The sequence below is a fragment of the Lolium rigidum genome, chromosome 4 (assembly GCF_022539505.1).
Source record: "Lolium rigidum isolate FL_2022 chromosome 4, APGP_CSIRO_Lrig_0.1, whole genome shotgun sequence".
NCBI lineage: Eukaryota > Viridiplantae > Streptophyta > Magnoliopsida > Poales > Poaceae > Lolium > Lolium rigidum.
In genome coordinates this window covers 2,830,865-2,853,581 of record NC_061511.1, presented here as the reverse complement: position 1 = coordinate 2,853,581, position 22,717 = coordinate 2,830,865, and the positions used below count along the sequence as shown (strand labels likewise).

Here is a 22,717-nt window from a genome sequence, read left to right as displayed (position 1 = left end):
CGTAGTTCTGTTAACACCATACAATGATCCGACTCCGCAGTGCAAATGTGACGCACTCGGGCATGTTCAAACTGCTGCAAAAATTCAGCATTAGCAAGACCGCGAGCAAGCCTTGCTTTCACATTGGTAGGACCCGCTTCTTTATTATCCCATGTGTAAGCAACTCCCGTCCAACCCAAATCCTGGAGCGAGCAGTCCTCGACCGCCTCACGAAAAGCACGGATCTGCCATTCAGGTCTTGGCACATTACTGAAGTGCTCCTCACCATAGAGTATCTCATTGAAATCACCCATACAGAGCCAAGCTCCGTGATTAATAGCATGCAGAGTTCTGAGAAATCGCCAACTATGGTGCCGATTCTCCACTCGAGGTTCCCCATAAAACCCTGTAAACCTCCATTTCGGTGAAGACAAATCTGCTTTCTGCACTGTGGCATCAATGTGATTAGCACTATAATTTTCAATCTTCACCAAAACGTCACTCGACCAGAACAGCCCAATGCCACCACTGAGGCCATCACTGTCTACAGCATAGCAACATGCGAAACCTAGAGAGACTCGCAGATTCTCAACCCTCTTCCCACTGATCTTTGTCTCCATTACAAAGAGCAGTGCAGGACCTTCTTGCCTCACAATACTGCGAAGCTCACGAACTGTCTCGGGGTTCCCAAGCCCCCGACAGTTCAAATATGCACAACTCATTGTGACTGGCAGGGCTGTAGCATAGCCTCTGCCGATCCAGAATTCGGTGGTGTAGGTTTCTTCTTGGGTGGTTCCTTAGCCCTCAAGTGATCCTTCTCAAAATTGTCAAAGTGTGGCGGAATGTCAGGAACTAAGGTAGTCTTAGGCTCATGCCCAGTACACACACCATTAGTAATGGCTAACACTGGTGTTACCCTCCTGTAATACTGTTGACTCACCCCTTTGCGCTTGTTCAAAGCTGCTCTTTTTTCAGGTGAGGTCACCTCTACCCCCCCCCCCCCCCCATCAGCAGTTGTGCTAGAAGAATTAGTTGCTTGCCTGCTGCTCTCTAACTTTTCTCTTTCGACTGATAATCTCCTGAGCCCGTTTTCTTCTTATCATCCGCTCGCAATTTTGGGCCAAACAGCAGATTGCCCTTCTCATCACGAGTACCCGGAGTTGGGCAAAGAAGATCTGAATGTCAGGGCCCAGTTCTTTTGAAGCTTTTGAACAGCTTAGAGATCTAAATAAGCTTAAGCTGAAAAGAACTCGATTTTAAACCGTTTCTTCGGACAGCCGCTTCTCACAATTCCTTCACGATTTGCGGAAGCTACCAGACCCCAGCTTTCCACAGCTTCCCGAGCTGCCACCGAATCGGTATTTGGTGATGCCCCTATTACTCGCAGTATTTACGTACAAATGCCACCGCGTTGCCTAGACACGACCAAAACGTTTTTTCTCTGGACAAACAACCCGCACGGCCCGCTCGCAGACTCGTTCTTTCCTCCGCTCACGATAGGGTTCCTCCCTTCCTCGTACCGCCGCCACCTCTGGCCACGCCAGCCGCCGCCTGCCCGCCTCCCCGCGCTGCTGCCTCCCCATCTCCTGGACCGCCGCCAAAATCTTCTCCGTGGCGGCCCCGTTCCGTTCCATGGAGGGAGATAGGTCGCGGTCTCCCCATCTCGTCGGCCTGGGTCGAGCCGACCTCGAGCTCGCCGACCGCTGCGGCCATCCACCAGCGTTCCTCCTCCGGCCGGCCGGCCTGCTTCTCCCGTCACGGACCACCTCAACCGTCTCCTGCTCAAGGGCTAGCCTCGCCTGCTGCCTGTACTACACGGACGGCAAAGGAACTTCTTTCTTTTTGCCTCTGTTTCTCTCAGATTTGTTGATTAGCAGTAGCTATGTCCTGGTACGGTCATGTTCAGTAGTACTAGATGCATGGAATTCTGATAGAAATTAACAAAAGACTAGAGATTTGTAGTAGGTACCGGTAGTATCAACATGTAGGGCCTGTTTGGTTCACAGCCACAATTTGCCAAGCCAAAGTTTGGCAATTTGACATGTGTTTGGTTCTTGCCACACTTTAGAGCTGCCACACTTCACTATTCATATGGCCCACTTGTCATAGAGTGAATTTTTTGCCAACTTTTGCCACACTTTGTGGCTTCCAAAATCGTAGCCACACTTTTGTGGCAGCCACACTTGCCAAAGTTAGGCTTGGCAAAGTGTGGCTGGAAACCAAACAGGCCCGTAATCTCGTGTGTTCATATATGCCCAGTATGTAAAGGCGTGTGTAGATATATGAATCCCATTGTTTTTTGTTTATGAGCAGCACCTTACATTGTGAGAATATTTACTAGTTTATCACAACACAAATTCATCCTCTAGGGCATTATAGACTTTTTATCAGACAACTGAGACAATAAGCTAGGATAGTAGAAGCCAAAAAGAACTGGAGTGCAGTTTTTCAGGGGCTTATTCTCACAACCATTTCTCTGGGCAGCTCAGGCCAAGGCAGCTTATGCACAAGCCGAAGCTCAAAAGAACTGGGCCCACAGGAGAAGCAGAAGTGCGGGATTTGTTCATATTGGATTTCATACCAATCTGTACTCCTCCTCTTTGCCGATTCAATCAATAGACCCCTCCTCAAGGGCTTGTTCACATCAATTGTGATTCTAGCCCTCAGGTATCCACCCACAAGATCAATCTGGATAGATGAAGCATTTTTATCTATCTATCTCGCAATCGCCTTCCCCCATAGGTCATTCCTTAGGTTGAAAGGTAGATTCATGACTCTAGCCCACACCTGGAGCTTGTCAAACTTTAGTTCAGATGGTCGCATATGATCCACAAACTCCTCAATAATCACAACATTGTGACTCACATGCCACGGTGATCCCGCCTTAACACGATCTCGATCCCTCTGGGAGTCGAAATCAGCCACAAACATGTTTATTCCCACTGATCAGAAAATAAGCCCTTTAGGGTTACCCCATGCAGGCCTCAACGCATCTGAGATCGTCTGGATGTGGAAAGTCATGCGGTGCAGAACTTTACCTGCCAGCGACCACTTCTGCTTTGCCCCTCCAATCTCACGGTCATCAAGAACCAAAGGAGTTGCTTCCTCTTCTGTGATGTCCAGCTTGCCCAGAGCCTTCTCCATCTGAATCCTTGCCGACCGCGGCGACAGCGGACCGCTACGATCCTCCCTATTGCCTGATGAAGCCGCCATGATCGACTTCAGAGAAACCACACGCCCAGGCCCTGCAGATGCCTCACGATCTGGTCTCCGCCAAGGGTGGGAAAAGGTGCCAAGACCTCCCCGTAATCACCCCGAACGTAGCCCAAGCCGCAATTGATCTACAGCGCTGAGTTCACGCCGGGAAAAACCTGAAGAAGCCTTCAGAGATCAATGCGCCCCGTCATGGAATCAACGTGCGCCGCCAAATCCCCTGGAACCCTAATCGCCTCTCGGGAGGCTCCTAGTTTTCCGGGAAAACGTTTCGCGTTGGTGTTAATTACAAATTGTCAATTCTGCGCAACAACGGACGTCTACAATCACCGGTGGTGCAACCTTGCACGGGAAAAGGTATATACTTAGAATTTATCCTCTCTAGTTGCAACACACATGCATATTTGGTAGTGAATAACAACATATCAACAGGTCCAATCATTTCCATCGTGCCGCTCACAATGTTCAACTGTACTTACGTTCACATGAGTCATGTTTTTTCTGTGGTTGTAAAAATGTATGATGATTGTTGGGTAATTTAAATCCATGATTACATAATATTACTTCTAAGGAATGCATTATATGCAAATTGGCAGAGCACTGGAATTCAACTATAACACATAATAACAAATTACCAGCCAAACATGTTTCAAAGAAACGTGTTTTGATTTATCATATGGAGTCAATAACTTCAGAATTTAATTTTTTTTCGCTAAAATATGTATTACACAATTGTTTACCCATAGCAACACATGGGTAAGTGCTAGTACTGTATACATATATAATGCATTAAGCGAAAGTACTACCTAGTGTGACCAAAACAGGAAGAGCGCTACAGCTTGTTTTAAATAGGCTAATGTGAAGAGCCAGGTAAAAGAACAAAAGGAATTTCCCAAATTTCTAAATCCATTAACCAGAATGGGAACAAATCTTTTTTCCATTAATCCTAAAATCTACTATACACGGTACATACGAGTTGATAGAAGAATAAGTTGAGCCATACATCAATCACACGTTTTTCTTTGAAAGAGGCCTAACTGCACTGAGGACTATCTAGACTGAATACAAATAAGGTCACTCGTTATGAAAACCAACATTTTTAAAGCTAATTGCCTCTAACAATTTCTGCTCCATTACTTCTTTCCTGTTCAAGCAAAACCAAAAAAAAAAATACATTGCATAGTGTTACAATTTCTTCTCCATTTCTTCTTTCATGTTCAAGCTAATTGACTCTAACAAATCTTTTTTACAATGAAATACTTACGTTGAATAAGAAGGCAGCTTCAGCAAATTTGCGCAGGTGGATGACTGTGGGTGATATTGGTCGATACCCTCACCAACAACAAGCCTGTACCCAGTTAGGTCAACAAATAACAGAGAAACTGAGAAACACATTGATGAGTGTTATGTTTCATTAATAGTAATTGAGTTCTAATGGAGATAAGCAATGGTAAATTGGTAGTGTCCTTAGTCCTAGAGTTGTATGCACATTTGCAAGGAAGTGTGGTTGCAAGCATGGCGGGTGCGTGTGAAAATGCAGTGCCATGTTTATCTACTGTTTTGTATGTGTGTACAAACTAGGAATGGATCTTTCTACTGCTCGGGAGGTTAAATTTGCTCGCCCTGGGAGAAGACAAAACAGGATTGAGCTCCTCTCCTTTTACACCATGGCATGAAGATTTCATAGCTGGCTAGCTGTGCGATATGTATTCCGTGTCTACTCTGCTGGTTGGAGGAAATGAAGTTTAGAGTTATTGGGAAGAGGAGCAATACGTAGAGAGAAATGTTTGCGCCTATTTTTGACCTTTTTTATTCTTGACTATGATGGGACAGGAAGCTAATGGAGAAGATCGTGGCTGCTGGTACCTGTGTTGCACTAGAGAGGAAAACTACTTTATAAGAATAAAGTAGTGAATGAGAGAATGGTGATTTCTGGGTAAGGAGAGACGTTCGCATGAGATCCTGATCTATCTGGGTGGAATTGAAATACATTGGAGGAGGAGAGATGTCAGTTTCATTAATTGCTTGGATGTTGTGTTGCTACAGCTGGTGGCTGGCAGCAAGAAACATCGGAGAGAGAGGGAGAGAAACCTTGTTGCGGACCTCAAGCTCTGAAAATGAGTGATGCTCCTCTATTTGCTCTTGCAACAATGAGAGGAGTGAACATGGAATAGTGTAAGGAGATGTATAAATAAACCAAACGTAAAGAAAAAAAATGTATACCTTACAATCCCAAACTTTGGTTCAAGCGACTGAAATCCATGGATAGAGATATGGGAAGAGCCCGTTACAAACCTGTGTGCAATCATTGTTTCATCAATGACACATATTTCAATGAATACAACTTATAGAACTAATAAACAGTTTGGAGTAGTATATATAAAGATAACAAGTAAAAAAAAAGAAACATATAGAACAAAACTAACAGGATATTCATGACAAGAGGAATAGGAGCGTACTTCAGAAATTTTTTCTGCTGGTCTTCATTGAACTTCTCTAAAATTTCCCAGAACATTTTAATAACATCGTCATCCTGAAAGAAAATATCAATGCAAAAGCATAGGGAAGTGAGTGACAAAGAAATCCTACGGTCTATTTGTCTTTATCTTCCAGGTTGACTAGAGAGGACTGTTTCCTTGATGGGAAGCAGTACTCGACTGCCCGGAAGCTATTCTTTAACCGAGCCCCCATGAGTGGGGGTGTGGGGGTTGATCGAGCCCAGGGATGAGTTCCGTGTAGAATGTCTTTCTGTTGGAGCCCCTTGATAGGGGTTGGGGTTAGATCAAGCCCAACATTTCAGTAGTAATTTATCTCTTAAAACCCCCCTTGATAGGGGCAGGGGGTAGATCTATTCCATGAATTCAGTTGTATTTTATCTGTCTTAGAAACCCCAATCTTGGGGGCAGGGGGTATTGGAAGCAAATGGAAAAGGAACACCGAGTGGAATCAAAGAAACTAGCGGACTGATCACTAAATAGATACAAATAGGTGCAAATTCCGACATCACCAAAGCCCACTTCGTTCTCTCGACATATTACGGATTTATGCGCAAGACCTTTTAAGAGAAATTTATGGGTAAGACTTGAAGTGGAGGTAAATTGGAGTTTCCTATGCTATTACTCTTTACCATCAGTTCACTGACCATGCTACAACTTTGCTTCATTGCAGAGAAGGTTGACTACAGGTAGTTCATCAAACATCATGCTACACATAAAGAGAGTGTTCTACTTACTTCTACATTTCCAAGAACCTGATGGTTTGTAAGAGCATCATGTTTTACACTTCTAACGATCACCACATTCGTTCAATATTTCTCTTTGCAAAGACACAAGCACTGATCCCACATGACTACATTCACCAATATAGCTTCTAGTAAATATGATTTATTGGCGCGCAATTATTAAATAATTAAAGATGGCATGCCACAGAAAACAACAAGATTGCTGGATGAATTCTAGAGAGATGAAAAGATCACATACGGCCTTATAATCTCCGCCATAATCGGTGTTATTTCGTAAATCATCAATGTCCCATTTTGCTGGGCCAGACATAAGCATCTGTAGAACATAAGGGATAATGGAAAGCAAATTTGGTATGTCAATGATGGGAATTACTAACATGCAGATTATTCAATTGAGGAAATATGCTAGAAGGTACAGTAACAAATACAGAACATAAACATGTTCATAAAAGCTACCAAAGAAGCTCAAATAATCACAAGGCATCTGATATGTGACCTGGAGTACCTGAAGTTCGGACTCAGTGAACATGCTAATCCATTCTTTTGGTACAACCTTTTCAAAACCCCTTAGAAAACGTGAAGTCTGATTTTGTATCTGTGACCAAAAAAGTAGACCGTTACCCAAACATTTCATGACAAGTAAATGATAAAAACTACATTACTTTACCTCTTGTTCTAACCTATGGTTAGCAAAAAGATTCAAATACAGAATCACATTATCACTTGTCACGGCCAACTTATTATCACCGGGTATCAGTTTTTCTATAGTATCACCATTTTCGATCTCGAAGGACATGTCCACGCCATCTATATCGGACTGAGTAAGCAAAGGGTACAAACATCAGATAACAAGAATATCAAGCTGAGTGAGCAAAAGAATACAAACATCAGGTAACAAGAAACCTCATGCAAGTAAAGCAGAACCCATATGGCAAAAGGTGTGCCTACATAAAAATTATAAACCTGGATATTTCTTTGCAAAATTTTGACTGAATAGTACAAATATTACATGTGTCAGTTGTGCACCCCTTAGATAGATTAAATTCCAATTCCAGTCAACACCTCCCATCAACTAGAAGGATGTCCTTAATAAAAGCAGAACGTTATCCAATAGAGGCAACTATTCATTTATCTATCGCAAATAAAGCTTAAAATGTAGCATTGGTTTTTTCCTGGCATACACTAGGGTTGCAACGCGGACTATTCACTGTAGCAATTGAACTAGCTATGCCTGAAAAGTAGATCCGAAAAAACAGGAAGGCAAGGAAGAAAAACTAGTTTTGCGGGACATGCGGTCGCGCCGCCCTGCCACCCCAGCATACACTATCATTGTGCTTCATGTCAGCAGCTTTTATATCCAACTTCAAAAAAAACTTTATTTCTTTTACAAATCAATGCAATAATAATCATACCTTTAACTTCAACAAACCCGTATACGTGTCTTTATCCAGTGAAGCTATATCATTGAATGTGGTGGGCCTGGTTGATGATAAAAAAATAAACTCAAATAACATGACATAATGATTTATCTACAGATTTCGAGAATAACAAAATCGTAAGACTTTCAAATACTGCATATGTAACATAAAATGTAGAGATTTACTTGTGTTTCAACTGCCTCAAAAAGAATTCAGCCAACCGAACGCCAACAGGTATTTTCTCATAAAGTGCCTAGGAACACATAAAATAAACATGTCAGCTCATACACCAATCAATTTAGCACTTAATGCATAACAAAAGTAGTTAGAGTAGAGAAATTTGGGACCAAGAAAGCAAATTTCAGCATGGATTACCCTACCAGGCTTAATATCAGCTCTTGCATTCATAATATCTACATTTAACACCAAATGAACTAATGGACAATTCGCTCATTCAGTACTAGCGTGTTGATAAAAAGAATGTGCAAGGCGTTCATTTCTGTTCAACCTAAATTATTCTACATCACTAGCACATGTAACTTGTAACCTTATGATTCCAAGAAACAGCATGCTGTTTACTTTTGTCTATCGTCCAATATGTAATAGCAGTCCCATCAATGACAGCTATGACACCAACATTTTACACTGCTGTTGCACCGTAATTCAATACCGAGCGGACACTAACATAACTATTCCATAATTTGTATTATTTCAAATAAATGTTAACTTCTGTGACCATATCTTCCACACACAGATATGTAACTTGTAACCTTATGATTCCAAGAACCAGCAAGCTGTTTACTTTTGTCTATCATCCAATATGTAGAAGTCCCGTCAATGACAGCTACGACACCAACATTTTTACACTGCCGTTGCACCATAATTCAAATACCGTATCTATTCCACAATTTGTATTATTTCAAATAAATGTTAACTTCTGTGACCATATCTTCACAGACAGATAGCTGTGAGAGAACACCTATACGAATTCAGAAAGCTAACTAAATAAGAGCATAGCAAAATACCTTCCCTAGCAGAATGCCAATGAAATGAAAACACTCCAGATGTTCTAATTTTGATTCCGGGTTTGGATACATCAGATTGTCAGGTGTACTCTACAAAATTAAAATTAGATAAAAAAATGCAAGATGTTAGTAATTAATTATATCAACGGTGAGAAAGCACCATGACTACAAGTCTACAGCTAACGACATTACACCTGATTAAAGGATCCAGATACCTTAAATAAGTTTAACTTCTTTCCAAAAGATATTTCAACAACATTGTTTACAAACTCTCGACGAAGTCCACCACCATCAACACCTTGTTCAGCAAGACCATGATCATCGATAAATTCCACTGACATCTGAAATAGTTTAACAAAAATGAACAAACAGATTTCAAAAGGAATTCTCTGCTCATTCGTGCTACTAATGCAGAACTGCGGCACTAGAGTAAAAAATAATCTAGAAACTTGGTAAAGATAATAGAAAGATTATGATCCTACAGTTCCATGAAGATCTTTTTCCGATAGGGAGTTTAGTTGATGGAATGCATCTTGGAAAAGTTTTCTCCTTCTTATTCTTAGCCTGGTGTGTGTTTCCGTTTGCTTGGAAGTTGCCAATTTTAACTGGTCAAAAAACAGAAACTTTATGTTACTATCCTACAGGGTATACCAATATTTTTGAGAAATGTTCACACAACATAATATACATCAAATATCTGGAATCGAATGTCACAAGGCACCAAGAATGGAGCAAGCTCTATAATGCTCGCTTCTCGAGAGTCAGGAATCATGGCCTGAAAGACATAATGATGATGTTAGAACATGTGCTTTCAACGTATGTTTCAATAAAACAAAAGGATCCACTACCTGATGGACAAATTCTGGGCTTATTTCTTGTTGAGTACAAAAATCATCATCCACAAGAATTTGGGGTCCGTCATCATCCACAAGGTGCTGATGCCGGTTGCTAAACAATTGTAGCTACAATTACATATAACTTGTCAGCTATTGACAGTTGGAATACCTTGCAGAATTACATCAAACATTCTAGAAGAAAAATTAGGAGATGTGGTGTTTGGTAAACAGAAAGACAATATTCACACACAGACTATCATTGAGCTAAAGAATCATAAACTAGAACATAGAATATACTGCTCATGTGAAATTCAATAGGCACAGCTAGCTTCTTAAATATATTCCAGCCAACTAATTTTATATTTACCTGTGTTAGCAGATCGCATAACCCACTACGTGTGTTGGCCTTGATAACATCAGATTTCATCATCTTCTTAAGCCCACAATTATTGGGTGTTGTCTTCGCTTCCTCAGGAATAGTGGACAGGAGCTCCCAGAGAGCCTACAGAGCGAAGTTGAAACGAAATAGTGTATATGTCAGCAACTATTTTACAATACTCGGATGTAAGAGTCTAATTTAAATATATTATTTAGTGTTCACCTCTTTCAAGATAAGAACTAACAGCTTCAAGTCTTTGAAGGTAAAATTTTCAATTTGTACAGAGTCATCGATGATGACCTCTAACGCGCATCTGACACAAGTAAAAGACAAAATATTTGTGATAATATGAATAAGCTACTGATGGCTTATGAAAAAAAAAGATGTGACATAAACTTACTTGAAAAGGGGACAAAAAATATTCAATGGCAAGAGCCAACCAAGAGCGTCAGAAGGCCCCGAAGGGATACATTTGGAAAAAGAATCCCAACATTTGTTTTCATAACAAAGTTTTATAGAAGTCCATAAAGAAGAAACAATATTTGTATGGTGGACCAGCACTGTCCTCACTGCATCTAGCTGGAATGTATTAGTAATAGCATGCAGAAAAGCGCACACAGATGCAACAGCTTGTATATCAACATTTGATGGCTCCCCCGGTGCATCAGAAGAGACTGAGCCCGATTTACCATTGAATGCAGCATTCACCTATGCATCGTAGAGGATAGAAACATGAGGAAAAAAACATCTATCACGGTAATCTTGAAAATAATAAGTTGCAAAATGGGTGTTCTAAGATCAGCAAACCAGGTGTTTGATTATTTCATTTATCTGTATTTGGAGATCAACATCGAGCTCATTTATAACTTCCGTTTGAAGTGCATTGTTGCCACCCGCACCTGTACACATTTAAGAAGATTACAGGTACAAATGGACTCTATTAAAGAAAGCGATGAAACTAGAAACAATTTTGTAACAGCATAACTCCCAGTATACTACTGATTCATAGCTACATTCAATGCTTGTTGTGTCATAATTCCCAAATGTGTTAGCTACTAATGGATGGTAATGGAGATATTTTTTTTTTCGAGAAAACGCAAAGGACCTTTGCGCTTCATTTCATTGGAAAGATAGAATAGGTTTACAACCTCCTAAGAGGCAGGTTACACAAAACAGGTGATACAGCAGTGCACATCCCAGATGGATGGCAAAACTACACGAAGTCCCCTAGCACCAGCCTTTGCCCATGAGCTAATCTCATCCTTAATCGTGGAGAGTAGGAGTGGGATCGATGGCCGGGCGCCCTCAAAACAGGTGAAAATGGAGATATTTTCTGCAGACCTAAGGGGATGTCCACCCCTACTCACTTCTTTATTGGATAAAGAAAATCCTAGTATGCCCATTAGGGATTAAACCTAATTTGGATGTGATATAAACTAGATAAACTCTGCCTTGATGTGAGCAAACCTAAATTATCAAAAGATAGAAAATTCTTTCATTTACTACATGGGACTTACTTTCAAGAGAAGATGCAACACCATCCATCAATGATACAGCAATAGCAACGACATCTGTCTGCTTTGGAAAGAAAATATACAGAAAATATTTACCAATATTATAAATATAACACCGAATAACACCACAAATAAACACCAAAATTAGCATATGTTATGTTTTGACTAATTTATATGATATTTTCGCAAGAATTGAACCATTGTAGTAACCTAATATCTGCAAGTAGAAACATACCGTGTCAGAGGCTTCAACTTCAAGTGCATTTGCTAGAAGGCACGCATATCCTGGATAATTAACTGATATATCCTCTGGAAGAATATCAACACGACTGGACCACATCTGATTGATATAATATTTCTTCAGCTTGTTACCATACAGCGCCTGAAGCGGTAATCACAGAAAGAATTAGTAAAAATCCAAACAATTGTTCAGATTGATGTGCAATATTCTGAGACAGTCTTAGATTCAACAAAACCAAAGCAATTTATAAGCTTGCAAGAAATGATAACGATCGAAAGAGGAACCATCAAACAAGAAGGTTGGAAACAGCTCACAACCTTGAAATGTGGCAAGTGGTCCCAAACCAAGGGAACAGATAGAATTTGAGTGGAGAAACTCCATCTTGGATCCACAGTTGGACAATTGCACGGATTACTGCCAACATGTGAAGCTAAGCGGAGAAGCACATGCTCTAAAGGTGATGAACCATCATGATGCTCCAAAGCATTTTTCTGAATAACAATGAGACCCATCACTAACAAAGTCGTAACAGATCAAAAAAAAATGACCAGTATCGTCAGGATCAATTCTAGTCTATGCCAAACAATACAATAACAGAGAAACAGACATCAAGGGTTTGCTACACTGCATAGCACAGAAATTCTATAGTTGTTATTGCTGAACTATGTTTTTTTATGTCTGAAATGACAAGAACAGACGATATGAATTACTAAAGGGACAGGACTTAATATGAAAGCAGGTTTACAATTATCATATTCATGTCCTCCATTCTATGATGTGGTTCTTTTAACAATATTGCAAATACTAGTTTTATGGAAGGAAAAACAAATGAACCATTTGTTGGTAAGTGGAACTTGCAGCAATAATGGATTTCCTGAAATGTGCCCAGAGAAAGAGGTTATATACCCTAGTTAAAAGAAAAACTGGCTCTCCTTAATGTATTTGGTTAACAAGTCGACTATGGAAAAATGCACAGATGTATACGACAAATAAAAAACTTAAATGTAACGCAGAAACAGAACTTACTGGTAGTGCACAAATAATCTCACGAAACAAAATATATATCTTATTTTCCTGTAGATACCCGACAACCTCACAATTCCACGAAAAACCAGGATCAATCATCCATGCCAGAATGTGTAGCGCCTTGACAAAGGCCAAGCCTGTGTCCCATTCGTACCTATCAAAACACAATGACAAATGACATACAATCATTTCATCATTGTTGCCATTGATTATAGAAAATAATATTTGCTGGAACATAAAGGTAAGCTATAGAAACACAGGAAGAAAGAGAAGAATAGAATATCGAAACAGATCAACAAAGCAACATAAATCTAGCATAAGTTTCCTGTATTGACAATGACACCAGCACTAAGAATTTTAAATCAGAGTAAGTTGAAGTGGGACGTGAGCTTAGCTCGAGGGGCATGACAAGCAGAAAACGAAATCCAAGTAAACGCTTCTCTAACTAGGTGTCTCATGGTATCAAGAGAATTCACAAACCTCTTGCGATGGGCACCATGCACACAAATTAGTGCAAGTTTTTTTACCCTAGAAAGCACAACAGAATCCTTTGGATGCTTAGAGTGATCAGCAAGTACTCTCAGAATTTCTGTGGCAAAAATAGAATATCTGTAAGTTGATAGCTAAAGCAATAAATGTGGTAACAGTAACTAGATCAGGACATGAGGCTGTAAGTTGATTATAAAGTGGTATTATAATACAGAGAGGTAGTGATAAAATGGCAGCACTAACGTATCAAATTATTCAAATCTTAGGAGCAGCAAAACATATAGTATGAAACTTACCATTTGATCCATTACGATCTCCAGCATAATGTAGAAGTTTGTCACATATTTGAGAAAGTAGGTCTATATCACCTTCTTGATTGGCATCAAAATAAAAGATAAACTGCCTCATAAAGGCACTGGTAAGCGCAAAATTGTGCCTGGTTTGACAGGAATACAATTAGATAGTACAAAAATGAGAAGAGGATAAGTTCAGTTCGGTAATACTGTACTTACCAATCATCATCAACCTGCAGCAGGTCCCCGTAGGTAGAAAGGAACTTGCTCCGTTGTCTGATTTTGTAGCATTTCTAAACAGGTAGACAATAATAATTTCAGTAAGTAAAGAAACTGATGTTGCTTTAACCCTAATAATTTTGTCTTAATTTTGCAAGCAAAAAAAGGCAGGGCATTGCCTATTACAATTTCCCAATTGGAGCTGCAGTTGTTTCCATATATATAGATCTAATAATATAAAAACGGACCAGGGACCTACACCATGTACTAGGCCTTTGTTAAGAATCAAGATACAGACGCAGCATTTGTCATATATATAATATAATCCATAAAGGAACATCCCATGCCCAAGCAACGCGAACCCCAACTCATGTCAATCGAGCGTCAGCCCACCCAGAATTCTACCTCAGCGAGTTGTAAACGAACCTGGATCTTGAGCGCGGCGGAGTTGCGGCGCTCCTCGTCGATCTGCTCGTACTGATCCCCCAGCTCGCGCGCCGTTGGGTCGTCAGCGGATGGCATGGCGCTGGCACAAGAACAAAAAAAATCACAAAAATCACTCAGAAATCAGATCGATGAGTCGGGTCGGGAGATTAGTACCGACCTGAAATTGGGATGGAACAGCAGCAGGGGGAGGAGGATGCCGAAATGTGGCTAGGCAGCACGAGAGGAGAGCTCGACTTCTAGGGTTTTAGAGGTTCCTCGCCGCGGAGCGGAGGTGGAACCGTGGAAGGCAAAAGGTGCGAAATGCGGGCGGGGATGCGGCGGGTTTGGGAGCCAACCAAAACCAAGAAGAGTCTGAGATTCGGATTAGCGGGTCAAGCTCGACGGTAAGTACAGTAAAACTTAGTTCACGCCCGTTAACACGCTCGCCTGGCTCGTGCTGTCATCTCCATCGGGAGTCCAAGCACAGCCCAGAATTTCGCTCACTAGCTCATGCCGTGCGGCGGCATCTCCAACAGGCTGACCCAAACGGACGGCGCTGGGCCATCCGTTTTGGGCCATTTGCGTGGCCGGTCGGACACGCGGACAGCGCCCCGCGTCCGCGTGTCCGTTTGGGTCGCACGCTGCGCCCAACGCAGCGGCCACCTATTTGGCCATTTGGCGTATTTCTTTGGGAAATAGGCCATCTGGCCACACATACTTATAAATAGTATGTAACAAATATAGAAATAATATCTAACAACTATAGAATAATATCAAATAGCATAAAATAATATCAAATAAAATGTTGCATGATGAAGAAATAAAATGTGCCATAGTTCGAACAAATATAAAAATTACAAATTGAGATTGTCAACTCAATTTGGACGCTCTAGGATCTCCTTCGCCTCTTCTCGAACCAAGCTCTCTTCGCCTCGCTCATGTTGGTCAAGTCGGCGTTCATGATCAGGTTGTCCTCGGCTTGGCGTTTGAGCTCAACTTCCTTCGCCTTCAACTCCACCTCTTGGGCCCTTGCCGTCGCTGTGAGCTCAATTTCTCTCTCTTTGAGCTCAATTTCTCTAGCTTTGGTCTTGGCCTTGACCTCTTCTATCTCAAGCTTCTTCTTTTGGACATCGAAGTAGTTTTTCCTGTCCTCATCTTTCTCCCGGTGCCTTCTCTCATCCCTCTTGTTCGTGGACACCTCTCTATCGGCATGCAGCTCCTTCAAAGTGCCAAATAATAACATGGACGAGGCATCACGCTTCAAGTCAGCTTTGGTTGCCTTGTGGCCGCAAGGACGACTTGCACGAGAAGCAGAACTACCGCAAGGCTGGCCACCATCAAGGTCAATGACCGTCGGATCTTTGGCGGTCTTGTTGCCAGTCAAGGTCGCCATGTACCCCCCGTACCCCTCCTTGAACTTGGGGGTGCCTTGGAGTATCTTCCAACAATGAGGAAAGGCAAAGGTCTTTTCTCCATTGACCGATTTGTACCAATCCAAAGCTTGCCACACCTAGACAAGAACGATAAACATATGTGCAAACGTTGGATGAATATGTTGAGGTTAAGAATCATACCAAGTCCTTGATGCCAATGCCGCTAACGGGTAGCCGCTTCACGTGATCATACGCCGCCTGGAATTTGTTGCATTCCGTTTGAATTGTTCCCCACCTCTTTTGGAGCGATATGTCGCTGCGGTCGCTCTCAAATGGCTCCAGTCCGTATTTGCGATGCTCATGAAAGTATTCATAGATCCGGCGTCAGAATGCGGTCCCCTTCTGCTCGGCACCCGTCAATGCATCTTGCCCGATGGTCAACCATCCTTCGACCAGCACCTTGTCCTCCTTCTCCGTGTAGTTGCTGGTTCTTTTGCTTACACGGCGACCTCAAGCTTGTGTAGCTGCGGCTTGCGTCAACTCCTAAGCGAACAACGGCTCCTCCTCGATGTTAATGCTACCGGGACAGGCAGTGCTGGCCTGTTGTCTATCAATGGGAGGTGGCTGGGGAGCCCGCTCGGTCGAAGCAGAGGGCATGGTGGTCGGCATTGGCTGTGTGTAGGATGGAGGGGCCTGCACGCTGGACGGTGCCTGCACGGTGGACAATTCGTCGAGCAGGTTCCGTGCACCGGCCATCGCTGCTGATCCCATGTGCTTGGGGCCTTTGGAGTTCGCCGGCGCACGGTTCAGGTCAATGGACGAAGGAGACGGCCCCGTGAACGACTCGCCCACCTCCGGTGACCCATCCCGTGACAGGTACGCGTACCGCGCCGACTGCGTCCCCAATTCGTGTGCGCCGGGCGTGTACCCAAACGTGGCAGTCGGCAGGGATGTTGACCTTGGAGGAAGGGGCCGGGTCACGGACGAGGCCGAGCTCCCCGCCGAGGCCGTGCCGGCGCCCGGGAGGATCAAGTGCTGAGCGAGCGCTGTGTGGCCATAAAAGAGCATGGCATGTTCTTGCATGACGTCCGCCTTGGCCTCCGTCTTGAGTTGGAGAAGCTGCTCCGCCGCCCGCTGCCGCTCCTCCGCGGCAGCGATATCCCTCTTCCGTTGGTCGAGCGCCCTGCGGCGGTCGGCCCTCTTCTTGCTCTCGATCTTCCTCTGCTCCGTGGTTAGGTCGGCCTTCGCCTTCTTCGTCGCCGGCCCGGGCTCCACGACCACCGGCCCGGCCAGTTGAGGAGCCTCCGCCAAGGGAGGACCGGCAACGGCCGCGACCTGTGCCTCGTCTCCGATGGTGGCGGTGGCGGCGGCAGTCGCTTCGTCGGCCATCTCTAGGTTTTGGGAGTGAAGTGGACTGGGTGTGTTTTGGGAGACAGACAGGCGGGCCAGGGGCGGACAAGGGGAGGACGCGAGCGACCAGCATCCGGCGTTCGCGGCCACGCAAACTCGTCCCAGATTTGGGCCGGGTTTGGGTCGTCCCGGACACCGCGGCCATCCGTGCGCTGGGCCGCGTTTTTGTCCGGTTCGACCCATCCGGACGCGCGAGCGCGGTTTGGATCGCCCCGTTGGAGATGCCCTTACAGCTGGGTATGGGCAGCCACCAGCCGGCCCGGACGACCCGAAAATCCCTGCCTTTGGCCAAGGAATTCTCCACCCACACTTGACCAATTATTTGGCAAGATTCTGTGAGACAAATAGTGGGACACCCATTGGCAGCCAAAATTTTGGCAACAAACCAAGCATGGACCAAAATATAATAGGCAACCAATTTTTTGGTGGGGCTAAGGTGGGCGATGAACCAAATAGACCCGCAGTTTCCCGGTTTAGGTAAGGTTTGGGTTGGGCCTCTCGAGTCGGGCCGGGCTTTTGCCAGTTTGGAACAAAGGATCTTTTGATCCCAAGATCTAGTTGCGTTGGCGGTCCGGCCTCGGCGCAGTGTCAGCGGTGGTGATTCGACCTCGGCGCAGCGTCGGCGACAGGATTCGGCACGGCGGGGCCGCCGGACGGGAGGGGCGGAGAATTCAGCGACGGCGGAAGCGTGCAGGATAGGAACATGTTGGCAGTTGCGTTTTCCCGCGCTGGAACAAACGCACCAAATATGTCGCGCGCAATGCGTCAATATCGTGAGTTAGAAATAATTTACCGCGCTAGTTTTTGTAGCGGCTGCTGGAGCGCCCATTTGCACCTCTCGCGCCAACAAAAAATGTCGTTTTAGCGTGTGGCGGCAATTTCATCTCCAACAGCACCCAAACCTTAGGGGCGAGTTTGATTTCTCGAGTAGTGGTTTCCTGGCTTAGTTGATGCAAGAAGCGGTAGTTTGGATGTCCACGCATTTCAGCTTCCCTACTTCGCACGATTCTTAAAGCGGCGTAGAGCATGTATGAGGAGGGACACTTGATTAGAGCGTTCCTGGCTAGTCAAGCTCTTCTCGCGTTCGCGGTTTAAAATTTTCGCCGAACTTGTGCGAGAGATGGCGGGAGCTCGCGCACGTCCGGGAAAACCCCGCGGGAGAAATACGCTCACCTCCCGCCGATACTTGTCCCCCTATTTACAGCGCCACGCCTCACCGGAAAACCCCCCGCCGTCATTTCCCCCCTTTCGAGCTCTCCCTACAGGGCACCTTCTCACTGACAAGCAGGTAAGCGACTCCAGCATCTCCATTTGGTGTAGCCCGTCGCGGCAAGTCATCTTCCTCGTCCTCACCGGCATGTCGACTTCGTCCGCTCATCCGACTGTCAGATCGATGTGGGTAACATAGAACCCTGGCTTAGATTTGTTTGTCCATGCTTGTTTGCTTAGATCTGGAGATTGTTAGTTTATGATAGAGTTGTAGTTTCTTAATGTAGTGTATGGTAGAGGTAGATATGTGTCTGCAAGGTGTTTGATGCGTACTATGTTCTAAGGGTTTATTACTGTTCTTGCACACAAGGTGCTTGATGCGTACTATGTTCTAAGGGTTTGTTATTGTTCTTGCACGCAAGGTGCTTGATGCGCACTATGTTCTAAGGGCTTGTTATGTTCTTGCACGCAAGGTGTTTGATGCGTACTATGTTCTAAGAGTTTGTTAATGTTCTTGCTTGCAAGGTGTTTGATGCGTACTAAGTTCTAAGAGCTTGTTACTTTTCTTGCTTGCAAGGTGTTTGATGCATGCTAATTTCTAAAAGCTTGTTATTATTATTCTTGCCAGCAAGGTGTTTGATGTGTACTATGCTATAAGTACTGACCAGTGACGAAGAAGAACATCATGACATGGCCACCTGCTATGTCCCCATTTGTTCTGAACAGGGTGTGTGACCTCGTAAAAAAAGGGTTAGAGTGGACCTTGGATTCAGGGTGGAAGTACCTAAAGGATGTTGCAGAGTCCATTCTCAAGTACTCTGGTTGTGTAGTTTCTCCGAAGCAACCTCGTGGAGCACAAGGCACATGCCACCAGGTACCTTGCGATGAGCTTCGAGTTGAGGATGTCCTAGTTTACTACCTTCCTCAAGAAGTATTACCTTTGAGTAGCCCGAGTATCGGCTTCTTGTTGTGATGCTCGTTCTGGTGTTGATGATGATGATGTCTATTTTGGGAGTAGCTAGGTTTGATGAAAACCGATGCCAAGTCTGTATATTTTTAGTGGTAGCTAGATATGACAAGGAGGTATGTACTAACCCATCGGTTCATGAACTTGTGTTACATCACGAGCAGTTGTTGGTGAAATCGTGGTGCAACAATCTAATCAACTATTATAACTATGTTTATGTTATTGATTATGTGATATATATACTAGCCCTGCCTGAAATGATATCATGTCGAACATATTGTATGCAGTAATGATCTCTTTGGTAAGCTCACCACAAAATTGACGTGGTAACTGTATGTGGGAAACGGCTTGTAACCAAACGCAGACCGATAACGTGATAGTACAGAAAAAAGGGCCCAACCAAACGATGGGACCTGAGCTTCTACTACGATGCTCAAAACAACGTGACTTTTAGGTCGCATGAGCTCCTACAGTTTCTACGCCAAGTCCCCAGATGCATGGAAAATCTACGAGCAACCAAACTCGCCCTAGAGTGACACCAGAAAATGGCTTTTCCACGGTACGGCAACATTCCAGTAGAAACAAAACAATGTGCGGTGGCTGAATATTGGCATGTTTTAAAAAAACTAGGGTTCACGCTATATATATTTATATATATTCGGAACGCATTGTCGCGCCGCATATGCCCGTGCGGAGCCCAACCACCCTGAAATTTTTGTTGCGTAGCAAACCCTTCATGTCTCTTTCTCCTAGACTTCTGTTATTTTTATTAGATATTATACCTCGCTAACTTATGTAGTTTTTTCTTTAGGGTGATGAACAATCACTAGGCCAAAGAGGCTGCCAGTGACAGGCGTGATTTCTGCTCTGCTAGCGGTAGAGGCGGACAATATCACTTTTTCACATATTTCCAGCTCATCAAGATCTGGAAAATAACATCACAGAACTAGGATCCTCATCTTACCATGGGTCACTGTTGCAAGCAATAAAGAACAATAATCGTAATCTTCACATGACTGTTATCCACATCTTTCCCTGTAACAACTAACAATCTGCCTCAAACGATGTAGGCAATGAGAAGACAGGTTAACTGAATAAGGTTAGATGTATAGAACTAGAACCCTAGCTTGTATTGCAAATTGTTCAACTTCTAAAAAAGGCAAAAGGGAAGATTTTGGCATATGAACTATGAAGAACCTGAATACAGGACAATGATATGTCTTTGTATGCTTCCAAAAAGGAAATCATTGACATATTATAATGATTCATCACTAACTTAATATATAACAATAATAAAGAAACATGATGAGTTCCTTCTTATAAGTTGTTCATGGTACATCAGGTGTGTGTGCAGTCAAGGAAGCGTACATGTCTGTGTGCGATAATCAATCTTCAGATCGAGTCAATGAACTGATGCCGGTCCTCTTATATTTGAGGTCATTTGGAAGGTTGATGAAGTCCCCATTTGACTCGTTGCTCTCCTCGTGGTGACCCATCTCTCCTGCCTACTGTGCAACTGCATGTGCGCGAGAAATATTTTTTCATTCTACAAAGAAGATAAAAGTAGTTATTGAAATGAAATTAGTAGTAACCTACTAAAACAGCGAATAAAACTGGATAATACGTAAAAGGATATAAATGAGTAGTACTGGATAACATAAGCAGAGTAAAAGGATATAAACGGGTATCTAACGTACTAAATGACCCGTGGGCATGTACCCTTCAGTTGAGGAGTTGGTACCCTTTAGTATTACTTTCTCCCATATTGCTATGTTCATTGTACAAATAAATTGAAACGAGTTATCAAAAAAAATTAAGAGACGTATCTAACCTACTAAAGCAGTATTGAACAACGGCATAAACATAGTAGAAAATTGTCGTAGTATAATAAATTGGGAAGAAAATGGATATACTTAAATCGTCATGGTCCGCGTTAGCATGCATATATGATCATCACTCAAGTATAGAAATAATGGATGAACAACATGATTAAGTAAGTAAAGGAATTATGAATGTTAATATATAGTGCGCAGGAATAAAGTTACCATACATATACAATCATCAGTCAAATGTAGCACGAAAGGATCACAACATTGTTAACTAACCAAAGGAACTAGAATATAAAGTGTATTGGAATGACCTTGTAATCTTTTAGAAAAATGAGTGGAGTACCTGCAGGGAATAGTGGAAGATAAAAGTGAATATAGACAACTAACCAGAGTAAATAAGCATAATCAACATCAAAGCCACTGGTGTTTGTACTGCTGATTTTTGTTGAGTCCACAAATGTAGCTTTGTTTAATCATCGGTCAAAGCAGATCGTGCCATATGAACTGAACAAAAATCAGCAGTACATCAAGTACATGACCATCAACATAATAGTACAAGTAAACATGATTTTCTACAAATACTAAACCATGGAACTGAGGTTTGCCTCATACAAGGTAGCCAAATCATTGCTTACTTAGATCCAGAAACTTTACAGAGAGAAGTTACAGGTTCCTGATGGCTCCCAAGTGCAGGAGATCAATTCTATTACTTTTCAATAAGAAAGATTGTCGAACCCACGAGGAGCTGAAGGTATTAGTTAGAGAATTTGACAAATAAACAATAATAAGAATGCAACACTTTTAGTGTTTTGGGTGTATAGCTTGCAATAAAATAAAGTGCGGAAAGTAATAGCAATATGTAAATGCTCTCAATTAGAGAAAGCGCAATCCTATATGCAGCAAGAGGACAAGCTTAAGTGTGTGTGGTTATATGTGACAATTGTTCCCCGGGGTGGCATGGATTTACTAGCATTTAGAGTTCTACACAACATGGTAAATATTTTGTCAAGTTTCAATCCCTTAGGGGTGAAGCCTAAATTAGGTGCAGCCATAGATATAAGCAAATATAGATATAAGCAAATGCACCCCTTATGATGGGTCCTAGAGTCATTTTCATGAGCAAGTATAGGAACAATTAAGACATAAATGTCCCACCATGTCAATTAGTTCATTGGTTCCCCGACATAAATCCTCTAATGCAACTTGAAATATTGGAAAACAATTTATGTCATTCCGTCCCTTCCAACACTCATCCATTACATTAAAGTGTAGTCATATGAGCCGATATAGGCTAAGTAATATGCAGTTGACGTTCGCGTAAAACCATCATAGAACAACATAATAGAAAAAAACTTGACCAAATACTCATTGCACATCATATAGAATCATAGCCAGATCATCATATGCCCTCGGAAACATGCGGAACTGCTCACAAGTGTCAAACATGATATGGACCAGAGACATAATGATTACAGGACAATCTGAATATATAGTCTCTCTACCAAATAAATACAAAGTACCAATCACAAACATGCAACTAGCCGTTAAAACAATATCCGGGTTTCAATCAAACACAAACTATGAGGGGGATGAAGTCGATCTCATAGATGGTGATGATGGTGTTGATGGT

At 42.8% G+C, this 22,717-nt stretch overlaps 1 protein-coding gene across 3 annotated transcripts; it reads right to left on the bottom strand.

Moving 5' to 3' along the window:
* Nucleotides 1-4,063: 4,063 nt before the first annotated feature.
* On the bottom strand, nucleotides 4,064-14,611 carry LOC124708344 (E3 ubiquitin-protein ligase UPL6-like). Of its 3 annotated transcripts, none has more exons than XM_047240014.1 (27): nucleotides 14,478-14,611; nucleotides 14,300-14,399; nucleotides 13,874-13,947; nucleotides 13,658-13,797; nucleotides 13,353-13,461; nucleotides 12,873-13,026; nucleotides 12,164-12,337; nucleotides 11,841-11,987; nucleotides 11,609-11,666; nucleotides 10,899-10,990; nucleotides 10,492-10,799; nucleotides 10,314-10,404; nucleotides 10,080-10,214; nucleotides 9,725-9,838; nucleotides 9,565-9,651; nucleotides 9,359-9,481; nucleotides 9,092-9,217; nucleotides 8,877-8,966; nucleotides 8,037-8,104; nucleotides 7,846-7,912; nucleotides 7,101-7,250; nucleotides 6,930-7,028; nucleotides 6,672-6,749; nucleotides 5,652-5,725; nucleotides 5,416-5,487; nucleotides 4,457-4,540; nucleotides 4,064-4,336 (listed from the first exon to the last, which is right to left on the bottom strand). In XM_047240014.1, the coding sequence occupies exons 2-27, from the start codon at nucleotides 14,393-14,395 to the stop codon at nucleotides 4,267-4,269; spliced, it is 2,880 nt and encodes a 959-aa protein (XP_047095970.1). In that variant the 5' UTR covers nucleotides 14,396-14,399; nucleotides 14,478-14,611; the 3' UTR covers nucleotides 4,064-4,266. The 3 variants fall into 3 exon arrangements, with proteins under 3 accessions (XP_047095970.1, XP_047095971.1, XP_047095972.1); XM_047240015.1 differs by having other exon boundaries at nucleotides 6,939-7,028; XM_047240016.1 differs by lacking the exons at nucleotides 4,064-4,336; nucleotides 4,457-4,540 and adding an exon at nucleotides 4,964-5,333.
* Between the last annotated feature and the right edge of the window lie 8,106 nt (nucleotides 14,612-22,717).